Here is a 21,511-nt window from a genome sequence, read left to right on the forward strand (position 1 = left end):
TTGCTTGGCTCTCTATTGTGTGCTTGTCCCCCCACACTTATTCATTTAGAAAAAAAAACCAACCCCAAATTAGTGTTGATTCACCCATGAATACATGTTGAAATGCTGTGTAGGAACTTTAAATGTCACATTATCAATTATAATGCGTGCATTTTGTATTTTTATAACAAATAATCACTGTCCCTACTACTGCTGCCAGTACCATCATGCCAAATTTTAGATTAAAAAATAAATAAAAATTCTGATCAAATATTTATGTATGTATGTAAAATTGTATTTATTTACTCATTTATTTTTTATTAGGTCTTTATTCCAGGACAAATACCTTATTTTTCAAGAATGAATCTAGTCAAAAGTACACATAATTGAATAATTAGCCATACTGGCCATATATCAAAAGGACCTGTCATCAAATTATATTAATTAAAATCACTCCCTATTTTGGACGACCGTGCTCTCTCTTTACCAACCGAAACTCAAATTAAAATGAGCAAGACAGGACCAAAAAAAAAAAAGAAGAAGAAAAAAAAAAAAGAAAAAAAAAAAAGTTACTCTCGGGAGCAACGAGAGAGATAGCCTACATGAATGAGACACACACGTGTTTGAAATTTTTAAAACCCACAGAAATAGAATAACCGGCTAGAACGGAAGTTAACATGATTAAAGCACGTCGTGGGCGGGGCTTAATGGACCGGGGTTTGCGCGATTGGTCAGGTACGATCGGTCTAATAAATAATAACTATCTTTGCGCATTGTCTATTTAATTCAAGTCTATTAAACTCAGGCCGCTTATTTTTGTTGATATAATAACACATACATCCATGTATCTACAGGATATATTAAACATAATAGTATACTAATGCAGAAAAAAATAACATTTAATATTAATACACAAGTAAAAGTCAATTTAAGACACTTATCTTCTTTTTATCATGAAATAAAACAATAATTGTAATATCAAAATGTATTTATGAAGAAGCATGTCGACAGAGTTGTCACGTGGTATCTGATACTTTTCTAAGCGCAGGCCAGATTTTTTTTAATTACTTCATTGAAATTTCAGCAGCTGATATTCATTTATATGTTATATATGAATATTTGGAATAATAACATTTAAACGATTATACTTTGCAGTGTACAAATCTCCAAATAAGGCAAAAATCGTCTCGAAATCTGCCTGAGGTGAATATCGAAGCTCGGCTTAATGAGCGGCCGCGCGCCCCCTGGAGGAAGAGCAGTTTGTGGCTTAAAGGAAACGGTTATTATTAGACACATTTGATGCCCAAAATGTACTAGCGTCAGTAGACAGTTCACTGTTTAGAGGTACAAGCAACAAGTGTGTGGGACAGTATGATCTTAATGAGACCGGTGCTTTATGTTTTCATCGATGGAATCATATCAGAGGAGTATCAGACGTGAAACACTGGAGGAGTTAAAAACTTTCGCACTTTGACTGAGGCGTTTGGAGTTTGAGAAACTCATCGACCTCTTTGTGTTGAAGGTAAGCGTGTGTTTATCCGACATTCTTTTAACTGACCGTGTTTGTTGTCATCAGCAGTGAGAGTTTTGTTACCAAATCTGAAGCTGGTTTAGTAAATATATTCGCTTTTGTTTTTGCGAGATTTTCGTTTTGCGCGCTCATGTTCAGCGGTTGTCATGGCGATCAGATGTCGCTTTGCGTTTACAAACGATCACAGTTTTACAGACACACACCAACACAAATTCAGTTCCTTTGTGAAGAAACCGGTTTTTAAGGATTTTAAGTATTATTTGATAATTTTGAAGGGTTTTGTGTTTTTATGGCAGTAAGAATGTTGTTGTTTGTGTGTCACTCTCTCTCTCTCTCTCTCTCTCTCTCTCTCTCTCTCTCTCTCTCTCTCTCTCTCTCTCTCTCTCTGTGTTGTGTGTGTGTGTATGTATGTATGTATGTATGTATGTATATGTGTATATATAACATTTGTAATGTTTTTGAAAGAAGTCTCTAATGCTCATCAAGCCTGCAATTATTTGAGCAAACTTACAGAAAATACAGTATTGTGAAATATTATTACAATTTAAAATAATGGTTTTCTTTTTTAATATACTTTAAAATATAATTTGTTTCTGTTATACAAAGCTGAATATTGTGTATATATGTTCATGTATATAATATTTTTTTTAAATCACAAATATCAATGAATTTTCTTGTTACTCCATTTGTCCTGAATAAAATGTGCCTTTTCATAAAAGGCCAAAAAAAATGTTTTTAAGCAACTTAAAGGGGGGGTATAATGCCCTTTTCACAAGATGTAAAATATGTCTTTGATGTCCCCAGAGTGTGTATGTGAAGTTTTAGCTCAAAATACCCCACAGATATTTTTATATAGCATGTTAAAGTTGTCACTTTTTGTTTTGTGTGTGTTCCTTTAAATGCAAATGAGCTGCTGCTCCCGGCACAGGGGGCGGAGCTTCAACAGCTTGCATTCACACACACATGCACTGAAAATTTCAAAAACGTTTAGCCTTTTATGTTCAAACCGGATTCAGAAAGATGGAGAGACTCAAGAAGAAGTGACAACATGTAGAAGCAACAGGACATTTCTGAAGGGTTAGTTGATGAATTTATGAAGCTGATGTGTAGTTATCTTCTAGTCAATGATTAGCATATTCTGTCTTGATAATCTATAAATCGTGTTCAGGGGGCGGGGTTTATGTAAATTCTAGGGTTGGTGATGTCACTAACCCGGGAGGAATGTGGTGTAGTCTCTACCAGCCATTTGTTGTAGTCCTTAAAAAGCGATTTCTTTAAAAGCAAATATCTCCCTTTGCTTTGAACTTTGAGCATTGTAACTTTGCAGATGTTGTTTATGCTCAAACAGCAACATTACACACTAACTAAAGCTAGAAAAGTCAAATCATAATCAACCACCCCTTTAATGGCCTCTATGTTATGTCATTTCACTATTTTCTTGTCACATGACATCAGAATGGCTTTCTGTATTTATATGACATCACACACTGAATGTGTTTTGGCGGATAAAAGTTTTTCCAACTATGGTTAATAATTTTTAAACAGAATTGCTCTGTTGCTTATTTAATTTTTTAAAAACAACAAAAATATAAACATTTTTTTTTATAAAACATTTTTCAAGACAGGTTTTCATTCATTCATTTAATTCAGTTTATACCACCTGTTTTGATTGTGAAGATGATACATTTCAAAATGACTTTTAATTTAGAAATTGAAAACACCTTCATCGTATTCGAGTGATGTTTTTCCCTTGCCAGTGTTCAGCATTTTCAACTTCTTTATTGTGTTTAGGTCAAATAACATGGTCAGATAAAGAAAACAAAAAAATTGTATTCAAGCCATTGTCTGGATGAATTGAATAACTTAGGCTAATAGATTTGGACAACACAGTGTCACATCAGTGACCTGCAGGTAAACAAACAAAAGTTCATAGAAGTTAAAAATCATACAAGTGTATGATGTTCTTATAGCCAAGTAAACGTGTGTGTGTGTGTGTGTTTGGGTCAGTGGAATCGCAGGTTGAGTGTGTGAGGAAGTCAGATGGTAAGGTGTGTCCTGCATACAGCAGGGTCAGGAAAAGGATGCTTACATACACACACACACACACACACACACACTATTATGTGCCCATAGTGACTAAAGGAAAGGGCTGCTATTGTTGCTTGTGTGTGTGTGTGTGTTTGTGAGTGGGAGACGTTGGATTGAGATGCATTTGTCCAGTTCCACAGGAAATGAGCTGATATGAAGTGTGTCATTTCCTCCATTCATAACCGAACAGCTCGTGAATCATTACATGGATCGTGAAGTCGACCCTTTTATTTCTCGCTGACATTCAGAGAAGTGAGTCAGAGGCAGGGAAAGTGAGCGTTGAGGGAGGCAGTGATGATGATGAGCTGTCAGGTGGGTGACTCACCTTACATTGTGGCATTACATTATCAGCGGAAGATTAACACGGGTGATCGTTTGAATGAGAGATTTGTAAAGTATGATGATGAAGTTTGTCACGCTAAGAGCATCTGTTCACGTCGAGCTGCGACTCTGTTTGAACTTGTAGAGACGCTGGAATACGACTGTTTTCTGCTTCCTTAGGGCTTACATTACACAGACACACACACACACACACACACAATGATGCAACATCCAGGATGTTAGGAGGATGAAGGAAAGCATGCATGCATGATCATACAAATCTGTTTCCTGTAGTAAAGGTTCATGGATTTAAATTAATCTTCTTCCCCAGAGGACACACTGTCCATTCTGTCTGTGTTTTGTGTTGAGCGACAGTAGTGGCCAAAAGGGATGTCCGGCCTACGAAAATGCACATATTAACCCTTTATTCAAATATTATTCAAAATGCGTTAAAGATTTTGTAAGCATATTCTGTAATTATGCTTGGAGTCGGTTGTTTTATTTGTGATAATAACTCAAAGAACATGGCGTGGCAAACTGTGCCGGCATCAGTTTTGGCCTGGAGGATGTCATACAAAGAAATAATGAACACGTGCAAAAACAAGAGAGAACCAATGAAATATTAATAACTCATTGTGTTGTAGTTCATTTATGCTTTTTTCCTGTGAGCTCTTTGGTTTTCTATGTTTTTTCTGTTTTTTTTGTTTTTTTTTGCATAGTAAAATAAAACCTATAGCTGTTGCCTTTTTTTGCCAAATAATTTTGTCAGATAAATACCTAAATCAAATTAAGTGTTTTGTTTGTTTAAAAACTCAATTTTCCTCATATTTTGATGTTTTAATCCAACATAAAGCAGAACTAAAAACAAATATCCCCTTTTGGCCACTAACTGTATATGCTTTTCATATCAGTTTCATATAAATGCTATAAAATTGTGCAACTATATATATATATATTAGGGCTGTCAAATGATTAATCGCGATTAATCGCATCCAAAATAAAAGTTTGTTTTTACATAATATATGTGTGTGTACGGTGTATAATTATTTTCTATATATAAATACACACATGCATGTATATATTTAAGAAATATTTGCATGTATATACTGTGTATATATATTTATATTATATATAATTTATATTATATATAAATATTTTATATATAAATAACACATTTTTCTTAAATATATATGCATGCATGTGTGTGTATTTAAATAATTATACTCCATACACGCACATATATTATGTAAACACAAACTTTTATTTTGGAAGCGATTAATCGTTTGACAGCCCTAAAAAAAAAAAAAAATATATATATATATATATATGCTGTTTTGGAACAGCATGTCCAAGGTAAAATGTAACAGTTTAGTTCACTTTTTTCCCCTTATGCAATATAAACAAAAGTGTTTTGTTCAGGTTTGAAAACCAATTGTCTGCGAACAACATTTAAAGGTGAAGTGGAACAGCTCTAGTGCCGTTCGCTTCCTCTTTTCCTGCGTGAACATGAACAAGCCGCTTTGTGTCTCTTTCTCTCAGGATGGCTCTGGCGTGATGTTTGCTGGCTGTTATGCTGATGTATTCAGTACGGACACACTGATGGAGTAAGTCTTCACGTTTTGCATTTCATTAACACTCACATCAATATTCATCATGTTTAAAAGCCCTAAAGACAGTCCTTGATGTTCTGTGCTTTTAGAGAAGCGTTCAGACGCCTATAAATCAGCCAATATTTGACCATATTAACAACATCAGCATTGGCGGATTGAAACAAATGTTGGTATGAGCCAAAATGTACTCTGCATCCATAAAAACTGAAATTACACTGGTTACTTTTTCTCCAGTATTCTCAATGTTAATATTCAGACCTTTTACTGAGATGCCAAATTAAGCTCAAATTGATTGACGCGATATTGATGAGCAGTGGTGATGATAATTCTAGTTTAAGAGGCAGTGATAATGTCATTTTGCTGAAACGCACTTCCTCAGGACATTGTTGGATATCTTAAAGTCATTTTAAAGCCTATCACATCTTCTGGCGTCACTCTGTGAGGCAGTGTTTTGTGAGTTGAAGCTTTAAGGCTAAAAATAGTGTCTTTGGCTCCTCCTACCTCATTCATCAATGTCCCTCCCACTGCGGCCCATATGTAGATTTATTGAAGGTGGGTGTGGCCAAAAGGTGGAGCCTTATTTAAACCTTTAAGTACAATTGAATCATGAGAAACAAGTTTATTTTAGAAAAAGTAGGTGAAATAATACAGAGTTGTCAGACATCCTCATTTGACGTACAGTTTTATTCACTCTGTGTCACAGCGAAGTACGCATTTTTCGGACACAGGGGAGATGTGCCTTTATTAAAACACTCTGACGTCTCATCTGTGCTGGTTTTGGTTCTGGTAGTGCGTATGTGAGCTGTCCTCAGAGACAGATAGACTTGACAAACCACCTTCAGCATCAATAATCTGTGATTTAAAAACATCCTCGTCGCTTGCTCGCCCGGTGTGTGCGAGAAAGAGAGCAGAAGACACTAGAGGGCAATGTTTCTTCTCCACATTTGAGAGCTGAGTTCTGGGGGGTGGGGGGATTTTTAACCATAAAGGTAATTTAATCATAAAATGACTATTGTTTTGCATTAATAAGTGCAGTAACAAATAATATTACAGTAGTTACACAGATTAGGCCTTTTAAGTAGCTTTAATAAACGTGCCTTAGAAAAAACAAAAAACATTACTGGTGTGCATCTTGAGACAAAACAATGGCAGTGACCTATTTTAAGATATCTTAGTGCAAGTTGCTTTCAGTTAAAACAGCTCAAAAGTGCATTTTAGTCCGGGATTAGGCTTAAGCCTTGTCTGTGAAACAAGGGGAGTAAATGTTTATTTCATGGGAAAATGCACATTTGTAAATTGGATAATATTTAGAGCTTTGAAGCGCTGGATAAAGTGTGAATCACTTGAAAGTCCTTGAAAAGTGCTTGAATTTCTCTCTCAAAAGGTTGTACCAACCCTGAAATGAATAGTGTAAAAACATTAGACTATTTCTGCCACAACAATACCATGGTTTACAGTTAGCGGTGCTACGTTAAATCCATCATGAATGTTGGTGATTTGTGGACTGAAAAGCCTTCAATAATTTGTTTGTTCTTGGCACAATGTTTCTCCTGGTTTCGGCTTTGTTTTGCATTGTTCAGGTCCATTTTGAAAGAAAATATCAGGGATATCTTTTTAGTACAATAAACTATTTGTTTTTTCTCTGTTTTATCTTAAGTATAGGCCTATTTTCTAGTTTACACTACCGTTCAAAAGGTTGGGGTTGGTATGAATTATAAAATGTTTCTGAGATTACTCTCTTCTTCTCAAGGCTGCATTTATTTGATCAAAAATACTGTAAAAACAGTAATATTGTGAAATATGATTACAATTTAAAAATAAGTTTTCTATTGTAATATATTGAAAAATTGAATATATTCCTGTGATCAAAGATGAATTGTAACAATACCATGGTTACAATTAGCGTTGCTAGTTGCTACATTAAATCCATTGTGAATTTTGGTGATTTGTGGACTGAAAAGCCTTCTTGTTCGCTCATGGCACAATGTTTCTCCTGTTCGATCTGATATGGTTTACAACAGAGAATTCTGCACTGAATTTGAATGCTTCTCACTAGATCTATATTAATACTGTGGTGAACTCACACGCTTTCTCACTTGATCTCCCAGCGCGGTGTAGTAATGGTGTTGCATGATCGGCCCGTGAGTAACCCTGTTCTGAGTTTGCACTACACTGTCTAATATTGGTTCGAACTAATAAACTGTGTAATCTGGTGACTGTCGGCATTGGTCTGCATCTGTCGGTGCAGTGTGAATTCGCATTAACCATTTTATATGCAATTCAAATACATAAATCTGAAGTTTAAATGTTTTTGGAGTGTACTTTGAAATAATAGTTTTTTATGTAACACATTTTTATGATATAAGGTTTAGAATTCTAAGAATAGTGGTGAAAGTTACCTAAACATTCACCACATCTCTTATTGGATTGACAAACATATAGTCCCTCACCAAACAGTGTCAGTGTTAAGGTCCTTGCACACTGAGTCCGAAATTCGCATCCGAAATTTCCGCACGTTAAAAAATAAATATGACCTCACATTATGTCAATCATGCTTGCACACTGCCTCCGAAACTTTCGTCCATCATAAAACAATTCGGATTAGGTTAGATTTTCTGCGTTTTTCGCATCCGTAACAAGCATTTGAATGGTGTTTTGACCATTCAGAGCCACCGAATACGAAAAAAAACGCATGTGAAAATTTTGGACTCGTGTGCAAGGACCTTGAGTCCGAAATTTTCGTATGCTTTTTTTCCGTATCCGTCGTTCTGAATTGTCAAAACACCATTCAAATGCTTGTTACGGATGCGAAAAACGCAGAAAATTTAACCCGATCCGAATTATTTTATGACGGACGAAAGTTTCATGAGGTCGTATTTATTTTTTAGCGTGCGAAAATTTTGGAAGCGATGTTCGGACTCAAGGTCCTTGCACACTGAGTCCAAAATTTTCATATGCGTTTTTTCGTATTCGTGATTCGGTGGCTCTGAATTGTCAAAACACCATTCAAATGCTTGTTACGGATGCGAAAAACGCAGAAAATCGAACCTGATCCGAATTTTTTTATGACGGACGAAAGTTTCGGAGGCAGTGTGTAAGTGTAATTGACCATAACGTGAGGTCGTATTTATTTTTTACCGTGCGAAAAATTCGGACGCGAATTTCGGACTCAGTGTGCAAGGACCTTTACTGTGTCGTGCTGGGGTGCGTTCCCTATACACCAACGTAACTCGTTGCTGAACTACCAAAGCACGATGTATCCGTACTGCCACAAATTTGTCGTTCAACCACATTGGTTAATGATGTCACAATAACTTATTTTAATTAATCCGTTTGAGATCGAATTAATGCTAGATTTTTTGCTATAAATTACAGACACGGCATCTGAGGACCAATTCTCCGTTTCCTCTCAGTGATTTTGCTTTATTTCCAGATTCAATCATAAGCTCGCACGTACACACATGCGCACTCTTCAGAAACGCCGCTTTAAGTCTCTTGAGAGACGTAAATGACATCTGTATATAAGATATTATTATAATATGAAAAGATATAGATTTTTCCGAATGTCAGCTTGCTTGTTTTTCTCAAGATAAGGATTTATTAAGCCCACATCTCATGCAAACAAGAAATGATGCTTCTAATAACAGAGCGAGAACTGTCGTTCCAACCACACAACTTTGCGATGCTGTTTGCGAATGTTCGTTGGAACAATGGTTTTAGGAAACACTGACTCGTTGATCTACACTGATGACGACAGAACTAGCGACCCTTGTTGGCTGGATGCTCAGACAAGCATAGCATCAAATGAAATATCATTTTCATCATGCGCAGAGTTGAATGTTTGATTTTAGAGTGTCAGGAAACACATGATTAGAGTAGTGTAAAAAATATGACTTATCACAGCTGTGACCTGAAGCTGTATTGATTGGAGAAGTCAGGTTATGACGCATACTCGCTATTTTTGATGTTTCTCACAAAGGCAGCGGATATCATGATCATCATCTCCATTGTTGTTACTAGCATGGTTTTTTTCAACCCTAGATGTATATGCTCAGAGCCCTTATCCGTGATGTTCACATATACCCGTTTTGTGTGCTAATGCACACTGGAAAGCATGAATCCAAATCTTCACCAAACCCACCAAATATTCACAATATTGTGAAATATTTTTACATTTTTTTTTCTATCATCACCCTTTTTCATGCAATTTAAAAGAAAATGGGACAGATTTTTTTTTAAGTCATATGTTGGGAGTGAAATGAGAGTAAATAATAAGATAATTGTAAACTATCTGTTCAAATGACCTAACATTTTTTTTTTTTATAATGACACTATTAACAAAAAACAGGTCCAAACATTTATGTTTAATATGTAAGATTCTTGCAGTTAAAACCATGCAGACTTAAAAGTCCAAAATGCTTTGCTGTAAGAAACGAGAAGTGTGGGTGTGTTTGATTGCGTTTGCTTTGATAGCTCATGGTTGATTTGGCTCCCATGACATTCTGTTACATCCATTCCCTCCATGTTCAGCTTCTAGCAGGAGAGAAAAACCGCAGACGGCAGCATAAGCAGGATTCTGGACCAAGTTACATGCTAGAACACAATTAATTCTCACTGAGAGCGGTGGACACAGTCCTGTAAATCTGCCATGAATGTGCAATATATATCGGAGAGCTGCACTCCGTTTTGCTTGCAGTAGGCAAAAATGTGCCAGTCTGATGCTAGCCTTTGTCCTTTTTCAAATCTTTTTTTTTATTGTGTATTTTACTTGGTATATTAATTCTGTTTTAATATCTGGCCAGCATATTAAAAGAGGAAAACAGTGGATGTAGTGAAGCAAACAAAAGACAAGCGATACTCTCCCACTCTCTGCCTGTATTGATTTTGTGAACTCCACTCTCTGAAGTGCAGCCCAAGCTGCTGTCTTTATCAAAGAATGATTCTCACACACACACACACACAAATGGATATGAAATCACTGATTCTAGCTGGTGTTGCCTTCTCACTCTGATACCTTTTTCATTTTTAGTCATTAATTTTTTCCCCTCCTCTGCTCTAGATGATATTTATTCTTTCAGAGGGAGAGAGAGGGAGAGAGAGGGGGAGAGAGAGGGAGAGAGAGGGAGAGAGAGAGAGAGAGGGAGAGAGAGGGAGAGAGAGGGAGAGAGAGAGAGAGGGAGGTGAGAGGGAGAGATGCAGGATGGTGATGATGTTGCCGCAGCACTGATGATGCTCTGGGGAGAATGCTGAAAGACACACTAAACTCACACGCGCCTGTCTCTGGGAGAGACCCTGCGCCCGCAGCGTTGCTCTTAAAGGAAGTTTTAAGCATTGCTATTTTCAGTGTGAGAGCGAGCGAGGCTGAGGCGGGCACGCGACTGCTGCTGCTCCGCGTTCGCCGATGTTCAGTGGGGAATTGTGGGGATGTGAGAGGAAAGGAGAATGAGTGAATGAATTACTCAAGTAAACAACAGCTCGTGGAAGAACATCAGAACGCGGACGCACACGCATGCAAGGGACAGAATGGCAAGTTTCGGGAAACTTACGGATTACTTTAACCGTCGGCGTTCCAGAGATGAGCTCATGACTCGGAGGGATGCCCGTCGCAGCGGCAGTTACTGTTGCACGGTCGCCGAGGCCAGGTACTCCTAAAACTGCGGGATTTGAGAGTGTGCGTTCTAGGAATTTTGGGTGTGTGTCCTGCCTGAGATTTCCAGACTTTTATTTTGAAAACAGCTGGTATATTTTGGTCATACTCTAATAATGCTGACATATGAATTTCATGTGGCATTGCCTTTAAAAGAGATGAGCAAATTGATAAATCACCTGTAAATATAGCGGATAAAATCTTTAATGATGTTTTTGTATATTTTGGTTAACAGTACTTGATGGGTGTAGTGGTTCCTGGAGTGGTTCGAGTGCAGTCAGTTCACCTGGACGTCTGGTCAGTGGGAAGAGGACAGAACAGGGCAGGTTGAGACGAGAGAAATGAGCAGCCAATGAAATAAGAGAATCTAGAACAGACGGGGAACTGTGATTGGCAGGGATTGAACTGAATCATCAGGATGTTTTATTCATGAACCTTTGAAAAGGTGTGCTTATACATCAAATCTCTGAATACAGTCTAGTGACTTTATTGCTCAGGTGTTTGTTTTATTCTAGCTCAGGTTATGTTGCATTTGAGTTGCATCTGATTTTATTTTAAATCAGAGAATTAAAACAATGAGTCAGTCAAGAGTATAGATTAGAACTATAAAATGAATGTGCAGTAGCTCAGATAATCTCTGTGTCTTGGCAAATTTAAGCGCAGTTTGAGACATTGTTGATCTCTTATGAAACTCTAGAAGAGACGCATGTGAGATTAACAGGGTCTTTTTCTCAGGAGAAACCTCTGAGAAGCAGGAGACATCATTTACTCACTCTCATATCATTTCAAATCTAATCATTTTCTGATTTTGAACACATAACGAGTCATTCTGGATGTACTAATCGGTTCTTTTTCTATAGAATGAAAGCGTATATGGGGCTGGGAATTTTCAGTCAGTTTTATTTATATACTATTTACTTTTATTTATATATTTTCAGTTAGTAGTTTTGTTATATGCTTTTAAATGTGTTATTAGGTTTTTTATATTTCTGATTAGCTTTATTTTTAAGTTTTAGTCATTTTAGTTCTTCAACTTAAACGTAGTTATTACGTTTTTATCTAATATTTATATTTTATTTTATTTTATTTAAGCTTTATTTCAAATTGACAAACAATTTTTTAATAGTTTTATTTAACAATAACAACCTTAGCTATGTTTCCATTCAAAGTTGCAAATTTAACTTTATGCTCAAAATTGGAATATTGCATAAAAAATTTGTGGATAAAGCAGCGTTTCTATCCAATGTGTTCAAGAGCATCGTCACTTCCTGGGAAATTGCCACAAAATATCTATAATAAAAATGGAAGTCGCTGCAATCTGTGAAGCCACTGTGGCTCTTTATTCCTCCATCATAAATGACTTGCGTCTCAGAGCGCACAGGCGAAACGTAATAAACGCTGTCATGATCTCTTGCGTTCGGATGCTGGTGTTTGGGAACACAATCATGCGAGACGCTTCAGAGAGGGAATTAAACCAAATCATTCTGATGGCTCTGGCACTTCAGAACGACCAAACCAACATCTGAGATGCTGTGCGCTGATTGGATAACTGGACTAATCAGCGGACCAATCAGTTTTTGTTGCCCGTCAAGGGATTTATTCGGTAAATGTGTTTTTTATCTTAGCTTTTGCGCATGTCTTTTTAATCGGATAAAAAAAATGTATCCGCCTCAATTGAAATGCATGATTTCTAAAAATGCGCATCTTGGCGTTTCAGCTAGTGGCTTTTTTTTTTAATGCAGTTTCCCATGCGTATAAAAATTGGCGGATGGAAACAGTTCAATCATTCTAAAGTCTGTACCTCTGTAAGAACATATTTCTGAGTAAAACATGGTATTAAATTGTAGGTCAGGGCTTGGTTTTATCCACTGAACTGATTAAAGCCAGGTGTTTGCTGGGGTTGGAAATGTTTTTATGTCAGAGGCAGAGCAAGTTATCAAGTTTTGATAAAAGATTACGAAGAATTTTTTTGAAAGAAAAGTGGAATAAGACCAGGAACACATATTTAAAAAGTCAGTGGTCTTAAGATTTCATGTTGTTCTGCTCTAGTTCTTAAATCTAATTTTTATTGCAGGCCTCCAAAACTTCTTAGTGAATATTAATAAACTAAATTCTAAATTTAATTTGTCCACAATATGATCTAGATTATCTTCATACATTTTATGAAATAATTTGTCACATTGGTCTTAATTAAAGGGTTTTTTGTAACAAACCTTATGATAATATTTTGCTTTGCCATTGCTTTATAAAATAAATAGTTTATCTGGGAAAGATTAATGATGGGAAAACCATATGAAGCCTTTAATATTTGATCAATAGTGGAAGTTTATTTATTGGCATAGACCTTGATTAAATGCTCTGCAGCTGCTCTTCACATCTGTGCTTCAGCTTTCCTTCTTTTCTCTGTTTCTGTAGTTTTTGCGATGTTATGTTGTGTGATTTATTCTATGTTGTTTTTATAAAATGCAGAACATATTTTTTGCGCTGTTGCTTTGATTTACTTGGGTGTTTTGCATCGTAAGCTCGTTGCATAACCCAGCGCCTGTTCAGATCACAGACAGACGCCGTCACATTCTGCTGTAGAATTTCCTGAAGCCGTTTGGAATTCACTGGTCCGTCGTTGCCAGACATTCACACATGAATGCGGCCAAATCTCCACACGCTGCTACACTCCATTCTGCATGCTTGAAGAGTAATGTTTTCAACATTACTATAACCTTTCAGATAGACCGATACAGACTAGTTCATCTAATGCATGCAAACTTTACATGCTAATTAAGACAACATCTTTCAGCTGTTTGTTTGAGATCATTTTAATAAATTTTAGTCCATACATTTGATATGGTTGTACTAATTATTAAACCATAACAATAAATAAAGTGATAAATAATATGAATAAACACACTTCTTTATACCCTCAGAAGAAAATCACGTTAAACATAAAAAATAAAATACACAACCACACACTTGCATAGTGCAGTTATACAATGCAAAACATTGATTGTTCGTTCTTTTATTGTGGAGATTCTTTCAGAAAATCATGTATTTTAATGAATCGAACTGTGATTGATTATTGATCTGTTGGTTATGATTGCTTGTTTGTATTCCAGGTTGTTGGAGCGACGGCTGCAAAGGCCTCTGTTGGCCAAATCCAGAACATTACCCAGCATCCCCCAGTCCCCTGCTTCCATCCGTGTGCAGCAATCTGAGAACGTTTGTGAACGACAACGCCGCCCACGTGTTCCTTCCAGCCCCGGTGGTCTCGAAGCATGTACGCTGCCCCCTGCAGGTATTGCGTGTGTGTTTGTGTTTATTTATGTTAATTTGAACCGCACACCCATGTTATCAAAACATATTTTATTAGACTCTCGGTTTTGATGATTCTGCTGTGAACTACGTGAAAATATGTTCTGTAGGGTGACAACCAAAAAAACCTGAATCTCATATATATTTGTATCACATGTAATATTTTTTCACTTTGCACTTTCGTTTTTAATAATTTTAATTATTATTGTGTTGATTTTGTTTTAAATATAATCTGCATTTTGTTACAATAATGCATAGGTTTTGCTAAGGAACATTGTTTTGGTTGTGCATGACTGCGGATGAATATGGTTTGCAGCACCTGTGTTTAGATGGAAAGGATCTCAAGCTGACTATTGTAGCTCTACACATTAATAAACAATATTTCCTTGATGATAAATTCCAGCGCAGCTCTACAGCAACCAACAAAATGACCTTTCTCAATCGATAATGCTTTACAATGAACTCTGTTAGAGAGATACAAATGAAAATGTATCTGTTCAATAAAATACCTTACTGAGTGATAAACACGTTTACAACATTTCTAATCTCTCTCCATCTCTGAAAAGCCAAGCCAATGTTGATTCTTGTTTTATTACGAACAATAGGTTTATCGGCTCCATGTTCAACCTTTCAACCTATGACACGCATGAAAGTAGCCGGAGCAACTTTTCTCTGTTTGCGGATATGACGAGACATGGGCGAGTGATGTATGTACGCATTTCCCATGAAAACTATACCCTCGGGTCTAAAATATAAACGCGTATAATAGGCTTACCATAGTGAAACAGTGTAAGACAATTCAAGTTTTGGAAGAGGGATTGATGATGTATTATTAACTCATTATTTAAATTAAAGTTGAATGTTGCATAGTGTCCCTTTAAATGTATACTGTACAATTTAAATAATATAGCATTTTTTACATTACAATAATGTTTTTTGTTATTTTCTCATTACAGTAATGAAATTTAATGATGAGCTAAAAACATCCTAAAAATGTTGCAGTGCAGAAACACTTATTGGTACAAATAATAGGCCCCATTTTCTTCATGCAAAATGTAATTTGGATTTTTTCTTTTGATTTCAGGATAAAATATGTGTTGTTAGACTCACCCTCATATTCTGAATATTTTTTTTTTTTCAGCATTTGAACGAGCAAGTTGATTTGTTGAGCAAAAATAATAAATATGACTGAAAAAACACCAATTTGATAGAATTGGCAGTATAGTTGTGAATGGACGACATTTCATTCGGTGGCTGGAACGAGAATCTTCCACACGGCACATTCCATTCACAACATGTGTGAGCTTTGCGCCATGTGCGATTGTTCAGCGCGTTCAGCCGTCTGCGCGCTCTCGATATTTACTTCTGCCTGCACTGCTCAGCCAAATCCCCCCTTCGCTCTCTTTCTCACGCTTTTCTCCTCAATTCTCACAGCTGCGCTGCTCTTGTGTTAAGCTTCTGTGAAGGATTTTTTCACTGTCTCTCAAATGTAAAACCTAAAGTCTTTGGCTTCCTCCCCATTCTAGTTGCTTAGCAACTGCCGTCGCCAACAGCGGAGCGTCGTGGCTGTTTAACACACACATACACTCCGAATCCCAGCCGTCACCCTCAGTGTGTTTGACGTGCTCATTATGCTGGGATCATGCCAAATGAGGGCCGTAATGTCTCATAGCAACTCTGACCCAGATTTGACTGACTCAACTGTAATAAACATGAATAACTCTGTTCCAGCGGTCTGACAGCTCCCTTATGTCCTCATCAGAGAGTCTGCAGATCTAGCCGTGAGGCAGGGGCTGCCTGGGAATAACCACCAGCCAAATAAAGTTAAATCTGGCGTGTGTGATATTTCACTGATGTGTGATCAGTATCGTACACGTCTGTCTGTCCTCAGGCGAGATGTGGCGGCTCGAAGATGAGAACGAGAGGGACGTCGCTCCGGGAGCCGTTGACCTGCGTCCACGCTCTCAGTCGCCGTTCTCACATTTCCGGCGCCGGGCGGCGTATCTGAGGAAGAGCATGTCTGCGGATGATCACCTGGGAGATTCAGAGTTTGAGTCCGCCCAGCCGGAGGGGAGGAGCTTAGCCGATCCTAAAGTCAAACTGAAGAGGAAGTTTGTGAGTACTTGTGTCCAAACTTGCTTTATTCTAAACTGAGTTCACCCAAAAAATGTGTTTCAGTCATTATTAACTCCGAACCTGTGTGTGTTTATTAATGGAACCATTTGTTTTTCTTTTTTCTTGGATTTTTATTCAAACTGGTGAAATGCATACAAGAAGCTACTTTTTAAATTAAATGCAAACGCTAATGAGACTTAAATTGTTTTAGGTCTGTTCCTCACAGGAAGCTACACTGCTGTTTTTGACAGAAGTCTCTTCTGCTCACCAAGGCTGCGTTTATTTAAAAAATACAGTAAAAATAGTAATATTGCGAAATATTATTACTGTTTTCTATGTGAATATATAGTAAAATGTAATTTATTCCTCTGATCAAAGCTGAATTTTCAGCATCATTACTCCAGTCTTCAGTGTCACATGATCCTTCACAAATCATTCTAATATGATGATGTGCTGTGTGTATATATGTATATAAACACTTTTCTATATATATTACATATATTATACTTTTATTCAGCAAGGATGCATTAAATTGATCAAAAGTGGCATTTAAAGACATTTATAATGTTTCAAAAGGTTTATATTTCAAAAACATGCTGTTCTTTTGAACTTTTTATTCAGCAAAGAATCCTAAAAAAAAGGTTTTGTGGAAACTGAGCTCATTATTAGCTCAGTTTCCACAAAAAAACACTATAATGGGGACCATTATTAGTAATTGAGCACTAATAATAATAATTGAGCATCCAATCAGCATATTAGAATGATTTCTGAAGGATCATGTGACACTGAAGACTGGAGTAATGATGCTGAAAATTCAGCTTTAATCACAGGAATAAATTACACTTTAAAATATATTCACATAGAATACACATATTTTAAATTGTAATAGCATTTCACAATATTACTGTATTTTTGAGCAAATAAATACAGCCTTGGTGAGCAGAAGAGACTAGAAAAACAGAATTATTTTAATTTTTCAAAACTTTTGACAGTAGTGTATGTAAAGTAAATGGACAGAATTTTAATTTTCATGTAATTGAAGTCATGCACACAGAAGTTTTTGTATGAATATTTAATGTGGTGTGTATAATAGCTTGAAAGTCGAGCCCTCATTACCTGCCCGCATCGTGTAATAGAGGCTCAGGTGTTCGAATGCAACCTGGCTTGTGGAGAGGTGAACACAAAACCAAACTGTGTATGAGTGTCACTGTTTCACAGGATGGGCTCTGCTTTGCACCTAATGGGTCGTCTCTGTTTAGGGGTAAGACATCTATGTGCATGGTTGGTTGTCTTAACTTCTTTTTAAGTTATCGTCAGAACAACTAGACCTGTTGGCAGTTTTAGGGATAAGAAATGTTTCATAGCAATATTTTGAACACAGCCCTTCAATAAGTCAAATGATAAATAAATAGGCTAACTATAAGCTATATTGCACAAGACCATCTTAGTCCTCACAAAAAATGGTGGCGGACAGGCTTTGTATAAAATAACAGGAATGTTGCTCACAGCAGGCAATTTGAAGTCAGACAGTAATTGCTTTGAAATTTATTGTTGAAACAGTGAATTTGTTATAAAAGCACTTTAACGTTTGTACCGCGGAGCTTTAAATGGGATGAATTTAGCGATGCAGCTTCTCTGAGATGGTCAGACTGTCTGAAATTTGTGCATCTAAATTTTCACCCATTTTTAAAGGGTTAGTTCACCCTAAAATGAAAGTTAAGTCCTCATTTTACTCACCCTGCTGTTGTTTTTATGCATCAAGCTTTAAAAAAGACACAAAATGATCCACACATGAGCTAATAGTGTCCTGACTCGAGCACAGAAGACCAACGGCCAAGGTCAGGGTTTTTGTTAATTAATGCATTAAATTTCGGTTTGTTTTCCACCAAACCCTATCATATACCATATCATATATATCATATAACACTTGGAATATACGGCACGCGTCGCATGGGATCATTCTGTGATATTTTGCATCTTTTCTTAAAGCTTGATGCCTCTCGCTATTCACTGCCATTATATGAACGAGTGTGAGCGGGACTTTTTATTTTATTTTTTCCATTTTTCCTTTTTGTGGTCCGAAAATGAAAGAATGGCATCAGAACAACACAAGGGTGAGTAAATTATGATTTAATTTTTATTTTAGGGTGAACTATCCTTTTAACACAGCTACTTAAAATATTAGAATTAAAACACTTAGAATAAATCTATATGAACTCACTAGTCAACCTCAAGTCAGTTGTCAAGTTGTCTATCATCTCATACCAATTTATGTGTCTTTTATAAGCTCTTTTCCTCCTGAATCGTTCATTTTCAGTGTAGGAGTGTCATGGTACAGTAAGCAGATTATTTCGCTTTTGTAATGTGGATTTTTTTCTAAAGAAGCAAGTATACTGTACGGTTTAATAATTTTCACTACGCTGACACATTCAGAAATCGTTCCAGGGTTGCAGAATGCTTTATTTTCAGAGAGCTTAGTTGTAACAATTTTGTACAAATAAACAGTGCTTTGGCAGTCTGCCGACAACTGCCAGCTTAAAGAGGTTTGTTGGAGAAAATGGCTGGAAAAGCTTTTTGCTGCATTAGCTTGCTGTTTGAATGGTTACAGATGATTGTGTGGACTTCAAGTGAACTTTACGTCCTTGATCTGTGTGTAAGAACTGTGTGGAGAGAAATGACTGCAGCAGCTCCATCAGGAGGATGTTTGAATAATTCATTATGGATATTAATGGCAAGTATTTGTCATATATTAATCAAATATTTGAATGCATGATGATGCATTGAGGCTGGATTGATTATGTGCTCCGAAGTTGTGTTTGCATGGGGACTAGAAAATCACAGGAATTATTATTTTTAATGATCATTCTAGAGCTCTTTAAAGTCTGTCTGTCAATGTTTTTATCGTTCATTAGCTGGAAAAAATATTTTTCTGAAGTAATTCCAACGGTGTTGTTTCTCTGTGCTGTACTCTCTGCTAGTCTTTTATATTTAGAATGATTTTTTTAGAGCTATGACTTTATCATTGTAGTTATCGTCCTTGGTGTGAATGGGCCTTAAGACTAAAGAAAATGTATTTTGTGTGAATCTCACAAATAATGTCCAAGTCACATTTCACCAAGAAAAAAATAAATAAAATGTAAACCTAAAAATATGTTTAGTATAAAGACTGTGTTATTTTAGTTGTATATTTTACATTATAATTTAGCTTTATTTACCAGAAATTATTTTTATTTATTTTTATTTAAGTTTCAGTTAACTATAACAGAACTGCATCAAGGAAATAAACTTTATATTTATTTATTTTTTCCCCATTATTTCCATTATAGTTAAAAAAACATTTTTTCACAAATTCTCATTACTATAATATATATAGTTTTACTGATTTAATTATGATTTTTGTCTTTTTTTTTGGAACTCCCATTAAGATATAACATTACAACAAATACTAACATGATGCATAAATAAATACTTTACTGTAATGCAAACTAAATAATATCTTATTCAAATCATAATGACAATTTTTGGAGAAAGTGTGCGTTTTCTATAAGCAAAATATAATTTCTTTGTGTTGAAATATGACCTGGAGATTTTCTATGAAAGGGTTTATCATAGTAATAATGCAACAAAAAAAACATCCTTAAATAAACATCCTAATGAATCCTAATGTAAGATATGTTTTGTATTTATAACATTGGAATAATTCCGACATTCCCAGAGGAATGTTTGTATTTGAGTTTTATATGTAATTTTATGTCTGCAGTGTAGTTCTGCAAGCGGAGCTCTAGATGGCAGTGCTGAATAGGCATCTGTGTCTCTTAATGCTGAAATGATCATCAAAACCCTTCATTAAGAGCATGAACACTTAAACTATTCCAGAAATTACAAATGTACAGAAGACAAGCATCACTAATAGGAAAGGAAAGAAAAATCTAGAAGAAATTGCAACGTTTAAAGTGTCATCTCTTTTGTATGTGCTGTTTTGTTGAAATGCACACACACACACAGATGCACTAGCCCACACAAACACACACACACACACACACATACACACTCGAGAGGCGAAAGGCTGGACATTTTTTCCTCGCAGCAGTGGTTGCTGTTGGTTACGTGGTGAAACGGCGGCCATTAAGGGTCATTATGTATTTAGTTGTGGGGCGTCGCTCCCAAACTCATCCTCACACTCTTCCCTCTGAAGTTTGTCCTTCCTTTCCTTTCTGTTTTGTTCTGTCTGCGTTTTATCCATCGTGTCTTCCTAACAGAAAGCTTGTTACCTAATAAAGCAGTTTAGTTGACGCACTTAGTTAACTCTAACCAGCGGCGATAGATAAAGCTCTGGTAAAGTGTTGCAGACTCTCCATTGAAAATATGTTTGTATTAGTCAAAAGATGAATGAAATGCATCCTGACGCATGGTTGGCTGAATGTTTATGCATGTGTGAATGTGAATAAATTATTTGAATTGGATAAACAGAACCATCCCTCAGTCTTTATCAAATCAATTCATTCTCGTGAGAACTTGCGATTGGAATAAAAGCTAAAATCAACAAACATGTTTTTTTTCCCCCAGTAAACATCAACAAGACGGAACGTGATTCACACAAATTTTTGTTTTTAGCAGAAATAAAAGATGAAAAAGCATATAAGGAGTTTCTGAGAACAGTGTTTGTGATGTTTTTGAGAGGGGGATGGGATCGACACAAACACACAGAAAGAGAGAGATGCTCTCAGGGATCGAGTTAAAAATATGAGAAATCCAAATGTTTACTTTTTTAGATATTGATTAAATTCAACTACATGTAGTTCACTGTGTGCGACAGATTGTAAACAACTACTTAGCAACATTGTTGCAGTTTTTGTTTGGCAAGCAACACTTACATTTTCTTCAGAAAATGTACAAAATCTATTATTGTCAAAT

At 36.2% G+C, this 21,511-nt stretch overlaps 1 protein-coding gene across 3 annotated transcripts in view; it reads left to right on the forward strand.

The window, feature by feature from the left end:
* The first annotated feature begins 1,297 nt into the window (after window positions 1-1,297).
* The window catches only part of ankfn1b (ankyrin repeat and fibronectin type III domain containing 1b), an 82,539-nt gene continuing 62,325 nt past the window's right edge, over window positions 1,298-21,511 (forward strand). The window contains exons 1-4 of one of the 3 annotated variants that reach the window (XM_079862734.1): window positions 1,298-1,501; window positions 5,459-5,523; window positions 14,287-14,465; window positions 16,374-16,597. In XM_079862734.1, coding sequence (XP_079718860.1) covers window positions 5,474-5,523; window positions 14,287-14,465; window positions 16,374-16,597 — 453 coding nt within the window. In that variant the 5' untranslated portion in view covers window positions 1,298-1,501; window positions 5,459-5,473. Of the gene's footprint in view, window positions 1,502-3,825; window positions 3,911-5,458; window positions 5,524-10,717; window positions 11,172-14,286; window positions 14,466-16,373; window positions 16,598-21,511 lie in introns of those variants that run through there. The other 2 variants (XM_079862733.1, XM_079862732.1) reach the window with 2 other exon arrangements.

Source organism: Squalius cephalus (genome assembly GCF_949319135.1).
Source record: "Squalius cephalus genome assembly, chromosome: 25".
Taxonomy (NCBI): domain Eukaryota; kingdom Metazoa; phylum Chordata; class Actinopteri; order Cypriniformes; family Leuciscidae; genus Squalius; species Squalius cephalus.